The 17569-nt window shown below is 68.7% G+C and overlaps 1 protein-coding gene across 1 annotated transcript in view; it reads right to left on the bottom strand.

The window, feature by feature from the left end:
* The window catches only part of RXRA (retinoid X receptor alpha), an 87545-nt gene extending 71132 nt beyond the window's left edge, over window positions 1-16413 (bottom strand). The window contains exon 1 of the mRNA XM_016128787.2: window positions 16272-16413. Coding sequence (XP_015984273.1) covers window positions 16272-16299 — 28 coding nt within the window. The 5' untranslated portion in view covers window positions 16300-16413. The remainder of the gene's footprint in view (window positions 1-16271) is intronic.
* Window positions 16414-17569: the final 1156 nt, after the last annotated feature.

Raw genomic sequence — 17569 nt, 5'->3', positions numbered from 1 at the left:
GACTTCAGCCCCAGCCCGTGCCACGGCTGCACCTGGTGGCGGACGGTGCTGTTCCCTGGCCTGGGAAATCCCAGTGCCCCACGATGGTTCTGGAAACAGCTGCCTCTACAACCACCCTCCCGGGAAACGCTTCCTATCAGGGGAGCAGAATCTGGGCCAGGACACCCCCACCGGCCCCGTGTCTCCAACATGACACCGAGTGCCCCCACGACCCAGGCCCTCTGGCACCAGAGCAAGCAGCTCCTGCCCCTGCCCGTCAGAGGATGAGGCCAAGGTTCGGGGGGCGGGGGGGGGCCGCTACGGCTGCCTCCTGCTCCCAAGCACGAACTGAAGGTCTGGCCCAACTTGAGCTCACCCTCACGGCACCCTAGAGACAAGTGCCTTTGCCCCACTTCGCCGACGACAAAGTCCAGGCTCAAAGAGAAAGGCACAAGTGCCCCAAGTCATCCGACCGCAGAGGGCTGAGTGCACACCCGAACCAGGCCCATGGGTCCTGCAGCCCACCGCTCCCGGGCCACCTAACCCAAACACGGGTCCCTGGGCTCCGAGGAGGTGTCTCTCCTCCAACAGTGACACGGCGGCCCCAGCAGCCAGATGCCTCTGCCTAGGCCACCTCCCAAGGGCGGGACAGGTGGAAAGCCCATAATCCCTGGGGCCTCTCCCAGGAGGAGGTGCCCCACGGCCGGGGCCACTGGGTTCGGTTTCCTGGCCTCTAATCAAGGGATTACCAACACCCCCGGCACTGCACATGCACCTACCGCCGGGCACCTCCGTGGCCTCGCTGCCCACATCACACACACCGGCAGGACAAAGGCCGAGCCAGCCCGGGAGGGAAGCCGGGAGGGTCTCCCCTCGTGCCAGAAGCCCCCAAACCCACCAGGCGGCCCGGGCACAGCCGCATCAGCCCTGGAGGCCGCGCCCAGCACCCTGCAGGAACCAGGAGCTGTGGGCTGCGCCTGGGAAGCCCACCCAGCGCCTCAGGGTGGCAGAGGACGCCAGGGCCCAGCAGGGCTCACCAGGCGGCGTCCAGGACCAGCGGGCTATGTGGTGTCGAACAGCACAGGCACCCCCCAGCCAGAAGCAGGATGCGGCTGGGCGCAGGCGACCTCCCCGGGTCTGCGCCCCTCCACCCTTCCTGACCTGCAGGCCCCTGCACACCAGGGTCCCAGCCAGACTCGCTGCCCACACTCCGAGCACCCGGTGGCTAGCATGCAGCGGGCACTGCAAAGGTATGAGAAGGTCTGTGCCCCGGATCCCCACCCAGGCGAGCAGCTCCCCGTCGCAGGACACACAGCCTTCCCGTCTGGCCCCCAGCAGGTCTCAGCCGGACCCGGTCCCCTTTGCTGTGATGGCTGTACCAGTCCTGCCCAGCCCCTCCCCACCGAAAGCCCGTACGGGCAGCTCGATGCCGTGTCCCAAGCTCAGGCTCTGGGGCCCGGCCTCCTGAGGGACCTTGGCAGCGTGCCCTCTCTGTGCCTCGGTTTCCTTGTCTGTGGAACACAGGGAAAGGGTGAGGACTGGCCACCCCACCCCCATAAGCCTCGTGGTCCTGAGGCTCTGCTCGGCCTGTCTGAGCCCAGTCCCCATCTGTAGGAGTGCAGACGGCTTGGCACAGGCTGGCACCTGGGCCCTTGGTGGGCCGCAGCTGGCCAGTCCGCCCCCTGAAGCCCCAGCCCACTCCGGCCAGCACCGCAGCGGGCCTGGCCCCTTCCCGGGCCCACCTCACAGTTCAGGGCTCCATGCACCAGCGTGAGGCCCACCGTGTTCACGCAGGCGAAAGCCCCCTCACCCCAGGTGGGGCTGTGAGCCCTAGGGGAGACACCCTCTAACCCGGGGTCTCCACATCCCCCCCCAAGTCGGCACCACCCATCTCGGGAAGACCCCAGCTGGCCAGATGCACCAACAACCCCCTGCCCTGGGGGTGGGCTCCACTGACCTGCAGCACGGCCAGCCTCTCGGTGGGTCAGAGCAGGGCCCACAATCTGCACAGGGTTGCACCCAGCCCTGCCCTCCCCGCACCCCACCCAGCCAGGTCTGAGGCAGGAACACGTGTTTACTCACCCGCGGGCTGTGGCCCACCCCGCCCAGGGCATACACCCACACCCACACGCAGGCATGACCACCCAAACCTCACCCTCCAGCCGAGAACCAGAGGCGTGTGAGGAAACTAAGTCACCCACCAGGGCACACCCACTGCCACCACCGGCTCCCCAGGGCTGGTCCCAGGGGGTGAGAAAGGGCCGCCCCACAGAATGACCCAGGTGGGGAGTGAGCTCCCCGTCGCCAGGTGTATGCAAGCCGAGCTGCCAGGTTCCCTCCCCCCCGGGGTCACACACCCTCGCCCTCACGGACGGCCCTGGCCTGGGCCAGGAAGCCAGGTGGAGACTGGAGGGCGGGGGCCTATCTACCCCAGCTGCTAAAAAGAGCCAACAGGGAAGTAAAAATAGGAAATAAAAATAAAATTGCTCCAGCGCCCGGTTGTTTGTGTAGGAAACACGGCACCTCGGGGCCCGGCCCCTCCCCCCGCCCCAGCGTCCGGCACCATCGGGACTTCGCCCTCGCTCCCGGGCCCAGGGCAGGAAGCGCCGCGGAGAGGACCCCGGGAGCAGGCTCGGATCCCAGCGCCGCCAAGCACCCGCCGTGGGCCACGGACAAGCGGCTGAGCCCTCTGCGCCTCGTCGGCGACGGGGGTGCCGACCCACCTCCCGGCACGAGGTGGGGGGGTGCGGACCGCCCGCCCGCCCATCCCCATGGCAGGGCGGCCCACCTGGGCCGGCCACACACCTCTGGCAGGCCCCCGGGACCACCACGTGCGGCCGCGCGGCCCGACGTGGGCATGCGGGAGAGCAGGACACCAGAGTGAGAGGCTGAGCCTGGCCCTCGGCTCGCCCCAGCTCGGGCCGCAGCTCCCTCGCCCACCCGGTCACAGCAAAGCCTTCCCTCCTACCTTCCCTGTCGGGCCCTTCCAGGGTTGGCACGGCTTGTTCGCACTAGAGTGTGCGTGACTGACCTGGCTTGCTCTCTCTGGGTACAGAACTCGGCGGAAGAGAGAGACCTGAGCCTGGAGCCAAGAACCCAGCTGGAGGCCAGGGGAGGGCTGCCTCGGCCAGGGCGCGGCCCCTGCTTTGGCCCCCGGTGACACGCGGGCTCTCCACTACGGGCCGCACTCAGCAAGGAGCCTGCCGGTCAGTGACCAAGGTGGGGGCCACCCGGAGCACTGAGGGACGCCGCCAGGTCCAGGCCTGGTGGGCACATGCCACAGACGCACCCCGCGGCCCACCGCCTGCCTCCCCAGTGACCCCCATCACTCCCGGGAGCCCCTCGGCCGGCCACTGGCTCCGACGTTCCCCGCCCCCTCCGCCGCCCCCTGGGGGGCTGGCCGCAGCGGTCTGGGGAAGACACCGCTGGTCTGACCCAGCACCATCGGCCCCAGCCACCCTCCCACGACTGCCGGAGGTCTTTCTAGAACATTCCCGTGCAGTCGGCAGTGCCCACCCTCCAGCCCTCAGGAGAAAGCGCCAGCCCCGCACTCACACCGTCTAGTTCCTCCACCCTGCATGGTTCTGGCTCCGAGTGCCCAGGGAGGGTCTGTGCAGTTCAGGGACCCTGAGGGTGGGGGCAGGGAGGCGAGAAGGGAGCAGGAGACAACATGCCCAGCACGTGGCCCTTCTGCCCAGTGACCCCCATCCACAGACCCTCTGAGCTGGCTGAGAGCACAGGCCGTGGTCCCCGTGGGCAGGAGCACAGGATAAGAATGCAGACGCTGGGCCCCCGGGCTCCAGGTCCTGGGAGCCAAGCCCAAGGTCAGAGACTGCAGCAGCGCCCCCAAGGCAGGCACGTGGGCTGGGGACCCAGGCCCCGTCTCAGCGTCCCAGGTCTTGGCTGGCACCAAGCTCGGAGTTCGGACAGCCAGGTCGCGATGGCGGACACCTTGTTCTCAGAAATGGGGCTAGGGCCAGCCACCAAGGGGGCCACACGGCCAGCAGGGGAGGGAGGGCTGGCGGGGGGGGGGGGGCATCTCCAGAGCACTGCAGGAATCATCTTGCTCTGGGGACCCCCAGGTCCGCATGAGGCCTGCCTGCTCCCCCAAAGCGGTGACCCACCTGCCAAGCCTCACCTGGGCGGGGCAGAGCAGAGCGCAGGGCCTGGCCTCAGCGCAGGGCTGGAGAGACGGCCGAGGGGGTGCTGGGCGCCCCCTCTGATAAGGAGCTCCGCGACCTATCGGCCCCATCCAGGGCAAGCGTGGCCCCAGGAGCCGCCCCTCCCCCACACCCCGGCAGTCCCCCTTGACCGTCACGGGAGACACAATAATGTCCACAAGCTGATAAGTCTGAGCAAAGGCTGCAGCCAGGCAGACGCCCACAGGGGACATGCCTCTCCCACCGGCTGCAGCCCGTGCCAGTGCCCAGGATGGGGATACCACCAAGGCTGGGGGCTGGCCGGCAGCCAGGAGGATCAGGTCACGCCCCCCACGCGAGGAGGCACCCTACACACCAGGGCGTCTTCTCTGCGTAAATCCCGGCCCACGCCGGCCATCGGGAGCCAGAAAGAAGTCGGCCGGGCCCGGCATGAAGGCCGGTGGTGGCCAGTCCCAGGCTGGGGCCAGGCCCACACAGCTACCCACCCTTCCAGGCTGAGGACGGAGGCCCAGGGAGGCCGTGGACATCACAGGCCGCCCGGCATGGGGCCTGGCCCAGGGGAGGCCGAGCTGCGGGGCCACACTCTGCACTGTGCTTCAGTGTCTGCTGTAACCCGTGGGCACCCTAGGGTGCCAGGGCAGCCACAGACGTGGAGCCTGAGCCAGCACCCGGACCAGGCCATGCGGGCCCAAGGCACACGCTCGGGGCTGCCCAGCTGCCCAGGCCCCGGCGGCAGGGGCCCAGGACAGGCACGCCAGCCCAGCGACTGTGGACACGCCACACCCCACTGGGTCCCCCAGCCACTGCAGGGGGACGAGCTCCCTCACCACGATCGCCAAACGCTCTCTCTCAACAGGTCGTCAAAGGGCAGAGACCCTGGGCTGGGGGCAGAGGGCACAATGGGAACAAGCCCCGGCCCCTGTCCACCCGCAGGTGAGGCTGGGGAGGCCGCCCGGCTTCTCCCTGGTCCTCGGAGCTGCTGCTCTGTGGCCAGATCCCAGGACGGCCAGCACGACCCTCCCCAGCAGCGAGAGCCAGGCCACCGGACCCACCACGAAAAGCACCCTGAGAAATGAAACAGGAAGCTGGGGTGAGGGTCCCGCTGCCGGAGGCCTGGCTCAGACAGCCCCTCGTCAGGGCGGCCTCGCCCGCGGGGGCCTGCGCCCGGCCCGCCTGCCACCTCCCGGGCCCCGTCCAGCGCAGGGTGCCACACCGCAGCCCAGGCCTGCCCCCCACTCCCCACTCCGGCCCTGCACACCTGCTGTGCCCCCCCACCTGCTCACGTCCCTCGCGACCTGCTCTTCTGCGGTTCACTCGTCGGGTACAAGGCACGTCGTCCTCCCACGTGTTCGGGCCAAAAGCCCTGAGACCACGTCACCTGGTTACGGCACCCCCGCCCCGCCCCCGGCCCCCACTTCCCACTCAGCTGCAGAGCCTCCTCCAAGCGCAGGCCCGAAGCCCCCCTTCCAGGCCAGGACCCTCCACCAGCTCCGCCCCACTGCGGGAGAAGAGCCGGCACCTTCTCCCCACTTGGACGCCGTCTCCACCTCCTGCCCCCTGGCTGGGCTCCTGCCACACAGGCGGATCCAGGGGGCGCCGCCCAGAGACCGGTGAAGAGCAGCCGGCACGCAGATGTGCCGATGCCGAGCGGACCTCTCCCGCACCCCGCCCGGCGGGCACCAGGGCCCGCCGACGCCGCTCCCGTGCCCCCCGCCTCCAGGACGCTGCCCACCACGGCGTCGCCCCGGGCCACTCCGGCCCCACACTCGCGACGGGCGCCCTGCCCTGACGCTCGCCGCCAGCCCCACTCCACAGAGAGAAAGAACGCTGAGGCCGGGAGGTTGGACACGGTGGCCCGGGGCGACGCTGTCAGGGGGCAGCACTGGGGTGCCTCCCAGGCCGTGACCCCCAACGCCACTCGTCCCTCGGGGGTTGGACCTCACGCGACTCTGCCACACACCTGTGGGCACACAGCCGGTCGGCTGGGCAGACAGATGGACAGAAGAAACCTTAACCAGGCCGTGACCACCCCCCACCACCCAACAGCCGAGTTTCAACAAGATGTGCTCAGCGGCCGCGGGCGGTCACCTGGGGCCGAGGCTGCCCGCTCCGCACCCGACACCGCGTCCGGGGATCCGGGCCCCGGCCAGCAGCAGGTGGCAGGTCTAAGCGACCAGAGCGGTGGTGGGGGTTCACCCCAGGGCAGGAGCCCACACCGTCACGGCCTCGGCCACGGGTGCTGGGCAGGCCCCCAACCCCCAGCATGGAGCACGGGCCCAGGGCGCCCACCTGGGCAACGCCTGCCCGTCGTCCAGGAGTCAGCGCCAGGCCAGGGGTGCACGCAGGACTCCCGCCTTTAACGTTGGCACGGACCCCCAGAAAGCGGTGGTCCAGATCGCAATAATAATTGTAAAGCCAGCTTCGTGGAAGGGTCTCACGCCCACCCCGACGTTCCTGAGACCGTGGGCGTGGGGTCGAGGCTGCAGGGAGCACAAATCCATCCCAGACGCTCCACGGGGCTCGGGCCTGGGCGGCCCCGGGTGCTGTGGGTTCAGCAGACAAGACCCAAAGCCAGGCCCATCGGCGACCAGGGCCTGAGGTCCCAGGGCCCCACGCCCCAGGGTCCCAGCGGGGAGCTACAGCACCCCGCAAGGCCTCCCCCCACCTCCAACCCGGCCTGACATCCTTCCTTCCATTTTACAAATGAGGAAACCGAGCTGAAGAGGGAGGAAGTCACAAAGTTCATGTGGCAGAGCCGGAATGGAACAGGCAGGAGCCCTGAGCATGCCACCCCCGGCCCGTCCCACGGAGGGGTAGGGAGAAGAGGGACACGGGAAGGCCCTGCCCCCACTCCCTGCCGGACCCACCCCTCCAGCTGAGCCCAGGAAGGCCAGGGCCCACCTCGCGGCCAGTACCCAGTGCCTAAGGCCCCTCCTCCCAGCCCTCCTCCCGACCTTGACCCCAGACAGAAAGTCCAGCAGCAGGGGTGGGGCGGGGGCGGCTCCACCACCTCCCCTGGACTCTGGCCCCAGTCAGAGCTGTTTTCTCCAACCCCCGGGAGGAGGGAGAGGGGGAGGGGTTGTCAGACAGCCCGGAACACGCGGGAGACTCCTGGGCAAATGACACCTAGGGCTGCCCACAGGACAAGGGCAGGGGCCATGGCAGGAGGCATCGCGGGATGGACCAAGGCACGTGGGGACAGACGGGGTCAGACACGCCGACGGTGGCACTCACCCCAGGAGCCGCTGGTCCGGGCCGGTGTAACCACTCGTGGTGGCCCGGCGTGGGTCATGCTACGGACCAGGACACTCCAGGGCCCGGGCGAGGAGGGGGCACATCCGGCCAGCAGAGGACCGGTGCGGAGGGGCACCTGGTGACAGTGAGGCCTCGTCGCGATCCTGCCTCCGGCCAGGGTTAATTATTCTCAGACCAGCTGACCACACCCCCACGCTCACGTGGGCAGACGGCGGCACAGACCTGAAACCCCGACAGCGCCAGCAAGGGTGGGCCAGGGGGGCCTGGCCACGCAGGCGAGTCTCCGAAACCCCCAGGAAGGACCCCTTCCCACCCCATGGACACCGAGGGCCAGACCTCCCTGGGTCGGGTCCCCTGGCAAACTCCTATTCAAGCCTTAAAAACCACTTCCGACGTCACCTCCTCTTCGAAGCCTCCCTAACTTCCTAGGCAATTTGCCGGTGAGGACCGCACAGCCCTCCGCTCAGAGCTGTCACTCACGCATCACAAGGCGGCTCTCTCTCTGGCGAGCTGTAGACCACGAGAAAGCCGGGGAGAAGAGGGAGTGAGGCCTGGTGTGGCGGGAGGGGTACAGGGCCGCAGGACGCTGGGCAGAGGCCTGGCCGCCACACGGGTGGCCATGGGGGGCCGGGGAGAGTTCCAGCAGGTAAGGTCAGAGCCCATGGAGAAAGGGGCCGGCCTGGCCTGGGGCTCAAGCCAGCCCCAATATGTGAGGTTCCTATTTCTCCCTGGCATGCTGCTCACCCCCCCCCCAAGGTGTCTCTTCTAACACCCCTAGTTCATAGCCAAAGCTGGGCCAGCTGGGGTGACCACACGCCCCACCCCAGCCAACTCAGAGCCTGGGGCTTCCTGGCCCCCGGGGACCCAGGGACCCGCCAGGCCCTGCCCTCCTCAACGGGGGACGTAACGCAGTCATTCCCTGAGGACCTGGACCCCAGCTGTGCCACCCCAACCTGACGGCCACCAGCTCATGGGAACAGACTGAGGGACTGCAGAGAAGGGGGCAGAGGCCCCTGGCAGCCAGTGGACCCCAGGGAGGAGAAGGGGTGTGCCGGGCCACCGCTCCAGCCCCGGGAGGCACCCCTGCTTGCGAGCAGCTCTCCCTTCCCCAGAGGCAGGGGGTGGGTGATCGCCTGCCCACCGGAACGGGGCAGGACAAGGGGCCTCTGGGGACCCCCTACAGAGCTCGACGGCACAAACCTCTCCCAGAGGCGGCAGCTGCCCCGGGCAAGTGCTCAGCTGTGGGGTCTTCTCCATGCCACCCTAATCGAGCAAGCGTCTTCCCAGACGCTGTGCCGGGGGCTGCACGCACCATGCCCTCTTGAAGCCTCCAGAGGAGCAGGAGAGGTGGGCGGCCGGCCCAGCACCTGCTCTCCGCGGCCGGCCCTGCGCCCTCCACGCTTCCTGAGTCGGCTCGTCTTCACGGTCCCCATGAGTCGCTCGACTGTCCCACGAGGAAACAGCAGAGCAAGCAATGCAGGGGCCACCTGATCTGACAGCGGAGCCTGAACCCAGGGGCCCGGCACCGAGGCCGGGGCCACGCCCACCACGCTGCACTGCCCACCACGTGCAGACAGCGGCCCGCCGGCTTCGGCTGGCAAAGGCCGGCCAGCTTCCGGGAAGACGTGGCTTGCGAGCTAATCCCGCGGGGACACAGAGAAGGGTGAGGGGAGGGAATGCCGAGGCGAGGACACGGGGCCAGCCCGGCCCGACGGACGCCTGCTCCTGAGGGCTTTGCACAAGGTGGCTGTCCATCGGCGCAGTGACTGTGGCCACCCGGACTGTTACCGCCTGACCTCTGCCCGGGGCCAGTGTGGACACTTAAGCTAAATTGGTCAATTACGGGACACTCAGATCCCCGCCCGGGGCTCCCCAGCCTCCCTGGTTCCGGTCGGCAGCACCAGGAAGCCTGTTGAATCAGTAACCTCGTCACGGCCGGGGCCGTGCCCGGGACTGGCTTTGAACTCCGCGGGGCTTATCCACAGCACGCGGGAGGATTCACACGCGGCCTGGCCCCAGCGCAACTCGCAGCGCCGGGGCCCCCGGACCCGGGCAGCGGCTGCAGGCTCTGCCGGGGCCCATCACCCCCAGCCCAGTGCCTGGAGCAAGTCAGGGAAACTGAGGCACGGCTGGAAAACACCAGGGAGGCCCGGGCCAGGCTCGGGTCGTCCCAGAAGCCAGCGAGGGCTCCCTTCTGCATGCCTGGCACCAGCTGACAGGAGCCACCTGTCTCGGGAACTCAGGGCCTGGGGCCAGCTGAGGGCTCGAGGGAGCACCTCACACTAAGGCCCCCAGTGGTTCCAGCCCCCGAGGGCCCCCCAGCGTCCCATTCCCCAGCCCCACCACGGCTCTCGGGCCCCTGCCCTGACCCCGGCAGGCCCAGCGGCGCTGTCCCCTGGCTTCGTCCCGTGCCCTGGCCTGGCACGTCCTGCCTGGGCCGGAGCCTGCACCCTCTTGACCACCAGGGTGTTCCACCGCCCTTGCCGGAGACCGCAGACCCCCGGCCGTGTCGTCAGCACCTCGGGCACTGAGACGCCTCTGTCACCATGGGGAGGGGGGAAGCATCACCCCAAGGGCAGGTCAAGGGCCCCAGGGCCAGGAAGGGAGACAGGGGCAGGAGGCGAGCCGGGGCCCAGGGGCAGGGGGTCTTGGCCCAGCCCCATGCTTAGGCAAACCAGCGGGCCCAGCCCGGGGACCCAGACCGACCCCCCAGGAAGTCTCCCGCCTCCCAGCCCTGTGCTGTGCTGGGGGGAACAGCCCACTCAGGGCGCCTGCACGTCGGACTCCAAGCCCACCTGGACCCTCCCCCTCCAGCCCCTGCCCACCTCCTGCCCGCCATCTGCACAGGGCTGGAGGCCTAATTCCAACCACGAGCGTCTCCAGGCCACAGCCACCATGGCCGCCACGGCCACCCCGGGCCCCAGGCCCCCGCACACCTGCCCTGGCACCGGGCCCCGCCCGGACACTGTGTCCCCCCAGCCCCCTCTTACACACTGCCACCTCTCCAGACTCCAGCCACACGGGCCTCTGGGCCTCTGTCTCTCGGCCCCTACCACCCGGGGCGCCCCTCCCCCACCGCCTGCTGCAGCCCTGCTCCTCCTCCAGAGCCTGCACCAGAACTGGCTCCAACAGGAAGCTTCGCCACCCCCCTCCGCTGCTCATGCCCACCTGTGAGGGCCCCGGGCCCCAGCAGACCAGGTCCTTCTAAGGAAGAGGCTGTTGAGACTGTTAGGATGGGCTGGGAAGGCCGGACACACGCATGCATGTGCACCTGTGTGTGTGCGTGTGTGTGTGCATGCACACCTCTGTACACGCACGGGATCACGTGAGCACGTGTTTGTGTGTATGTGTGTATGTGCATGCATGCCTCTGTGTGTGTGCCTGTTTACATGTTTACGCCTCGTGTGTGCGCGCGCACGTATGTGTTGGCAGTGTAGACCACAGAAAAAACCAGGACCCCGCCCTGGGGACCCCGGATGGCCATCCTTGCCCGGCCCTGCCCCAGGTCCCTCAGGAATTTGCTGCCGGGCGGCTCCACCCACAAGGTGAGGAGGTGGGCAGCAGGCCATGGAGCTCCTCAGGCTGTGCCCTGGCTGCTACCCCAACCCCTGCCTTTCTAGCCCATGGACGGCCCCACCTCCCCACCCCAGCCCCAGAGGACCCTGGGTAAGGATCACAGGGCTCCGGGCCCCAGAAGGCTGTCAAGGGGTGACCAGGAGCAGAACCGACAGAGAAGCTTCACTCCTCCACCAAGTCCCACCGAACAAAACACCCACCCGGAGGCCTGAGACCTGGGCCAGGGCCCCCAGCGAGCCAGGCCGGGCGCAGACCCAGGCCCCAGCAGGCAGGTGGCTTCGGAAGCCGCTACCCAAGGATCAGGAGGTCTGGGGGAGTGGCGCTCAGGCCCCAGCACGGTCACCGACGTGCTGAGGAAAAGCCGGTGGGGCTGCCCGGGCCTCAGGGGAACGCTCTGCCTCCCCGTCTGCTCACGGCGCCCGTCTCCAGGAAGCCTTCGTGAGGTCCTGAAAATCGAGTCCCAAGTACAGAGCAGGTGCCCCGGGACGAAGCCGTCGGCATCCTCGGACGGGCGGCACAGGGCCCTGAGCGAGTCCAGGGCGGGAGAAAAATGAGACGGGCAGTGACCACGAGATCCGTCTGAATCTGGACACGAGGAAATCAGGCCCTGAGCAGCCACCTCACTCCCCTACTCCGCCCGGGCGGGGGCACAGGGGCACAGGACAAAGGGACTCGGAGCCACAGGGACACGGGGTGCAGAGACCCAGAGTCACAGGGACACAGGGTCACAGGGACACAGAGCCGCGGGGGTGTGGGGACGCAGACACAGAGGCAGGGGACACAAAAACGCAGCCACGGGGTGGCAGGGGCAGACACAGGGACGTGGGGTCACAGGGACGCACGACGGCCGGCACTAGGCAGGGCTGCCGCGGGGGCGAGAACGCAGCGTGCCAGAGCCAGCGGGGGGCACGGGGGGGCGTGCGAGCGTGCGCACGCCCCGGCCCTGCACGCACGTGTGTGCACCTCCCACTCGCCCCTGCACGGCCGGGGCCGACGCTGCACGGCTGCTTTCTGCTCCATTTCACGCGCGTTCAGCTGCTGAGCTCGACAATCGCTTTGTAACTCTAGGGTGCAATTTCCCTGTCTGGGAGGCACTGCTCAGAACAGCTCGCACCGGGCTCGGTGGGTGTGCAAGCGCGTCCCGGCCCCGCCCGCCTCTCGCGGGCCTCAGGGAGCGTGTGCGGCGCGTTCCAGCAGGGGTGAGGGCGCCCCGACGAGGGGCGGACACAGGCGGCCGGCCCTCTGCCCAAATCTGCTCCGAGGAGTTGAAGGCACCAGCCCGGCCTCTGCTGCAGGGTCCTTCCTGGCCCGACACTCAGCCCTGGGCCCCACCCCGGCCCAGGCAGGTGCAGACACGCCCCTACGACAAACCAGCTGCCCTCCCCGGCGCCCTGGGGCAGCCGGCACATGTGACCATTTTACGGGTGGACAGCTGAGGCTCCGAGAGGCTGAGGGGCAGGCCACGCGCACGGGCAGCAAGGACGGAAGATCAGACCCCAGGTGACCTGACCAGCAAGAGGATACAGCGGCCAGAAAGGTGCAGCTCCTGGGGTCCCCCCAGGGATGGTCGCATCGTTCCAGAGAAAGCAGATAGGGGAACAAGTAACAAAAGGACCTGAGCGTCAGGGAGGAGGAGAGTGAGAGACCATACCGCACCTTACAAAATGCAGATGCTGGGGGCAGGGGAGGCAGGGAAGGGGCGCTAGGCCTCTCCCCACCCTCCCACGGCACCCCTGAAGGCCGCGAGCAAAGTGAGCATGAGGCAAAGGTCTGGAAGTGATCCCCAAACGAACACTACCCAAGGGCCACAGAGCCAGGTTTTTTAGGACCCAAACCCCTGCCCCATCCCTGGTCCCACCAATGACCAGTTCCCATGGAAACAGACAGGCTCATGGGCCACCTCGAGGCCCTGGCCACAAAAGGCAGCGACAGACTTGGAGGCAGGGACAAACGGGCAGCAGGGCAGGTCTTGGCTGGCGAAGCCTGGGCCCCATGACAGTGCCCCGGCCGGAGCCAGCTCGGTGGCCTCTGCAGTGCCCCGCGGCCAGCAGTGGGGAACCCTCCTCTCCTCAAGGGCAGCCCCTGCTCGTCGCTGGAAGCCATGGCCCCGCCAGGGAGGGAACCCCACGACCCAGGAACACGGCGCTGCTCAGGCAGCTTCCGCGGGCTCCAGGCAGGCGGCCACGTTCCCACGTGCACCCCCACCCCCATGCCGCCTCGGCGTCGTCAACATCCGTCCGAGCTCACTCAGCTGGGGACCCTCTCCTACGGCCGGCCCCGGGCATGCACGCTCAGCCTCGTCCCAGCCGGGGCCGGCCCAGCCGCCCACTCTGTGCCTGCACGGTAACTCAACACCAGCCCCAGGCCTTTCCCAGGAGAGGAAACCACCCCCGGAGCCACACAGGGGGTGGGCTGGGTGCCGTGGGAGAGCAGACAGAGGGCCTCCTGGAGGAGGTGCCGCTCCCCACAGGCCCTGAAGGACAGGCACAGCTGGAAGAGCTGGTGGAGCCGGGCGCTGGGCCGCTCACTCGACTCTTCCTAACCCCGGCTCAGAGCCGCCCAGCACTCCCGCCTCGGCCCGTCCTGGGCACCCCCAGCTCGTCCCACCCACATCTGGACAGAGGGGGTCAGGGCTGCATGCTGGGCCCAGGCACGACCGCTCTGCACAAGGATGCGGGCAACAAGGCCACGGTCAGGCCACATCTGAGGTTTGTTTTTCTCACCCTGACACTTCCACAAACAACCCCCCCACCCTGAGTTTACCAAAACAAACGCCCCAACAGCCACAGGGCCCAGGAGGCAGAACCGCCCGGGCAGGCAGGCTCCAGCCTGGCCTCCCGAGAGTCACGTGACCCTGTTATTTCGGGAGGCCCTGGAACATGCTCTATTTTGGGTCTCAAAGGCTCTGATATGACCAGAAGCCCCTCGCCAGGGCTGCAAGTTCACCCGGATCCCAAAGAGGCCCTCAGAGCAGGCCTATCACTCTGCTCCTGGCCACCCACCCCACCCTGGGCAAGTGGGCCGCTAGCTGACAAGGGTGCCCTGGTGCGGTCTGAGACCTCCGGACTTCCTCTGCAGGCTGAGCCATCCGGTCCCACTGTCCAGGCTGATGGCAGCGCAGGCTTGGTCCCCCAAAGGGTGTGTGGGCACTGGCCAGCCCTGGGAAGCAGGCGGGAAGCAAGAGCTGCCTAGGGCGAGTCACTCGGCCCTCAGATCTGCAACTTGGGCTCATACCTGCCCTGACCAGGTGGCCCAGTGGGCAGCAGCTGGGAGGCTCTGGAAGGTGAGGGTGAGCTCCTGGGGGCAGCCTCTCTGCCCCAGGCCCAGAAAGTGGCCAGGCAGCTAAACGGGGAGGCAGAGCCCTCCTGGGCAGCTCCAGCCCTGGCAGGGCTGCCAGCCGGGCCCTGGGCAAGCAGGGCCTTGACACTCACCCCCCATGAGGGATTAGGCTGTGTTGACAAAAGGGCTTAGGCAAGTAGCCGCTTAAATGGACCTTCAACTCCACTGGACTTCAGAGCTGGTCACAAGCTTAGAAAAAAATAAAATGTAATCAGAGCCCAGGCCTCTCTGCTCGGGCCTGGGAGGCCACCACCCGGGTCCCCGGGGCAGTGGCTCAAAGGCACAACCTCTCCGATCCATGACTACTGACACAGCCGCCCTGAGTCTGGGCCCCACATGTGCCGACTCCCAGGACGTGAGGGACAGGGACCTGTCCTGCTCCCAGTACCCAGCAGGGAGAGGTGGGGACATGACGGAGCTGAGTATTCTTGTTCCAGAGGGAGCCCTCTGGGAGAGCCTAGCTCTGTGTGTGTGTGTGTGCGCGCGCGTGTGTGCGTGTGTGTGCAAAGCTTTAGTGGGGAAAACATGTCGGCCCACACAGGAGCCCGCCAGTCCCACACTAGGCCAGGCAGCAGTAAGTCACAAACAACTCAGCTTTCTTCACTGCTCCCCACACTCCGGCACCACGGGCTTGGGGGGCGGGGGGGAGCCGAGTCTCAAATTCACCACTTTGCAGGCTGTGGCCTCGGCCCTTCCCAGCCAGCTTTCTTATCTGCAAAATGGGCGTGAGTGCCCACCCCTGGGGCTTTGGAGAGGGCCCTGCATTCGCCTGGGTCTTCATCAGACAGAGGCAGGAAGGGAGTTGGAGAATATGACAAACTTGGAACCCCACCCCAGTCACCCTGCAGCACTCCCTCTGTGAGCACCCGGTGCTGACCCTCACCCTGACAGCCCAGGCCAGCTCCCGATCTCACCAAGGTCCCTGCAGCCATGCTGGGTTGTGACCGCCGACCGGGTGGCGGACTGCACCCCAGGCTGCAGCAGGGTGGGCAGGCAGGAGGGGGGACTGACCACGGGGCTTCTTCGTTCAGAATCAGCTGTTTTAATTTCCATTCAGGACAAATCCTTCACCCAGCCTGACAGCCTGGCTGCTGTCCCCACCACCAAATTAATATCCTTCCCGGTGCTCATTTATAAAGTCTCCCCACCCTTCCCCCTTCCCTGCCTCTCACTGGCTCCCAAACCCTAGGGGGAGAGCAAGGGCTGGGGGCGCCTGGCCGTGCCCCCTCCTCCTCCTCCTAGGTGAGTCCTGGCCTGGAGTTGAAGAGCAGTCTGCGGCTAGGGAACCACGGGGCAGGATAGCGGTGGGAGGACAGGGAAACTGAGCCTGGGGCGTCCTCCCCCCAAGTGCAAGGCCAGCCCGAGAGAACGACCCTGCGAACAACCCGAGCGCGCCGGAGTAAGGGGCCCCGGTGCCGGGATGGGGCCTTGCCGGGTTTGACGTGCCCAGTCATCCGGCCCCTGCCCACCGCGCCGCGGCCGCCCCGGCGGAGGAGGGGTCCCGAGGGCTCCCGCCGGCGGCCTGCTGGACTGGGCGGCGCGGGCGGCGGCGCGGAGGCCGTCCGAAGCCTGGGCGGCCGGAGGCTGCGAGCGCACAAGTTGCTCCGCCCGCCCGGCCCGGTCCCTGCGCAGCCGGCTAGAGCCGGGCGCCGGGGCCGCGGGGCGCTGCCAGGCCGGGGCGGCAGAGGGAGGGCTGGAACCCCCAGTCCCAGCCGACCTGCCGCCCCTCCGGCCCCGCCGCGGCCCGCCGCCCTCCCGCGCCGCAACCCAGTCGGCGGCCCGGCGCGGGCCGGGGGAGCCCGCCGCCCTCGCCCTCTCCCCGCCCGGCGCGCGCCGGGAAAAGTTGCCCGGCCCCCCGCCCAGGGCCCGGCGCCCCAACTCCGCGAAGGCCGGGCGGGGGACGCCCCGCGCGCGCCGGGAACGCGCCCCCGCCCGCCGCCCGGCCGGCCCGCGAGCACTCACCGAGCGGCAGGAAATGTTTAGTGTCCATGTCTGCGGCGGCTCGGCGGCCGCGGCGGGCAGCAGCGAGCGCGGCGGCCCCCGACGCGGCCGGCCGGGCCCGGGCGGCGGGAGCCGGCGGCGGCGGGGCGGCGGCGGCGCGCGGAGGCCGCGGCGCGGCGAGTTGTTGCAAAAGTCGCCCAACAATGTAAACTACTTGTGCTGCGCGCCGCCGCCGCGCGCCCGCGCCCGCGCCCCCGCCGCGCGCGCCCGCGCCCCGCTCCGACCGCTGCGGCGCCGGCGGGGGGGGAGGCGGGGGGCCCGCGACGGGCGCGGACTCCGCGCAGCGCCACCGCCCCGCCCGGCGCTCGCGCCCCGCCCGCCGCCTGCGCGCGCCCCCCGCCCCGCCCCCGCGCGCGCGCGCGCCCGCGCTCCGCCCGCTCGGCCGCCCCGCCGCCGAGTTGCGAGCCAGCCAGCGCCGTGCAAACTTGCAAGTTTGCCTCCGCCAGGGGTTCCCGGGAGCCGCGCGGGGGCGGCGGGGCGGGGGCGGGGCGCGGGCGGGAGCAGAATTCCCTCCCCGGCCTGCCAAAAAAAAAAAAAAAAAAGGAGAGAGAGAAAGAAAAAGCCACCCGAGCGGAGGAGGAGAGCGGGACTGGGGAGCCTGACGCGGCCGGGCCATTGTCTGCGCGGCCACACAAAGCGGCCGGCCGCGCCGACCCCGGCCCGGCCTCGCACCTCGCGCCGTGGCCGACAGTGGGGAAACTGAGGCCCTAGTGGCCGAGCCCTGACGCAGGAGGACGAGCTTGGCTCCTCTGTCAGGGAGCGCTGCTTTCTTTTCTGGACCCCCCCCCCCACAGCCCGCCCCCCTACTTTAGCCTGGGGGAAAGCAGAGGCTGAAGGGCACCCCAGTCCCCCCGTCCCCCGCCCGGGCCCCACGGACCGACCCACGGGCTCCCCGGGAAGTGCTGGCACTCAGGCCCCCACTTCGAGGACCCCTTTTTTAAAGCACCTGGCCAGAGAGTTGGCCACTGACTTTGTGGCCAGTGGCTATTTTTATGCCTTGGGTAGTTCTCTACCCTGACTTTCAAATTCAGGGTTTGTTTGTATGAAAACGAAAGGAAGCCGCCTGCCCGGGACAGCTTGGGCGGCTGGAGTTGGGGTTGGGTGTGAGGCTGAGTTACCAGCGCCGAGCCCAGCCTCCCCAGGCAGGCCCATTGCGGGCGCCCCCCTCCCCCCATGAGCTTGCTGCCCTCTAAATCCACCTTCCCCTGACCCCGCCCCACAGACCCAGGCTGGTGGGGGGAGCGGGGTTACCTAGCGCA

Source organism: Rousettus aegyptiacus, unplaced genomic scaffold (assembly GCF_014176215.1).
Source record: "Rousettus aegyptiacus isolate mRouAeg1 unplaced genomic scaffold, mRouAeg1.p scaffold_m13_p_3, whole genome shotgun sequence".
Classification (NCBI taxonomy): domain Eukaryota; kingdom Metazoa; phylum Chordata; class Mammalia; order Chiroptera; family Pteropodidae; genus Rousettus; species Rousettus aegyptiacus.
The sequence above is the reverse complement of the archived record's forward strand: the minus strand, read 5'-3'. Positions and strand labels throughout refer to the sequence as shown.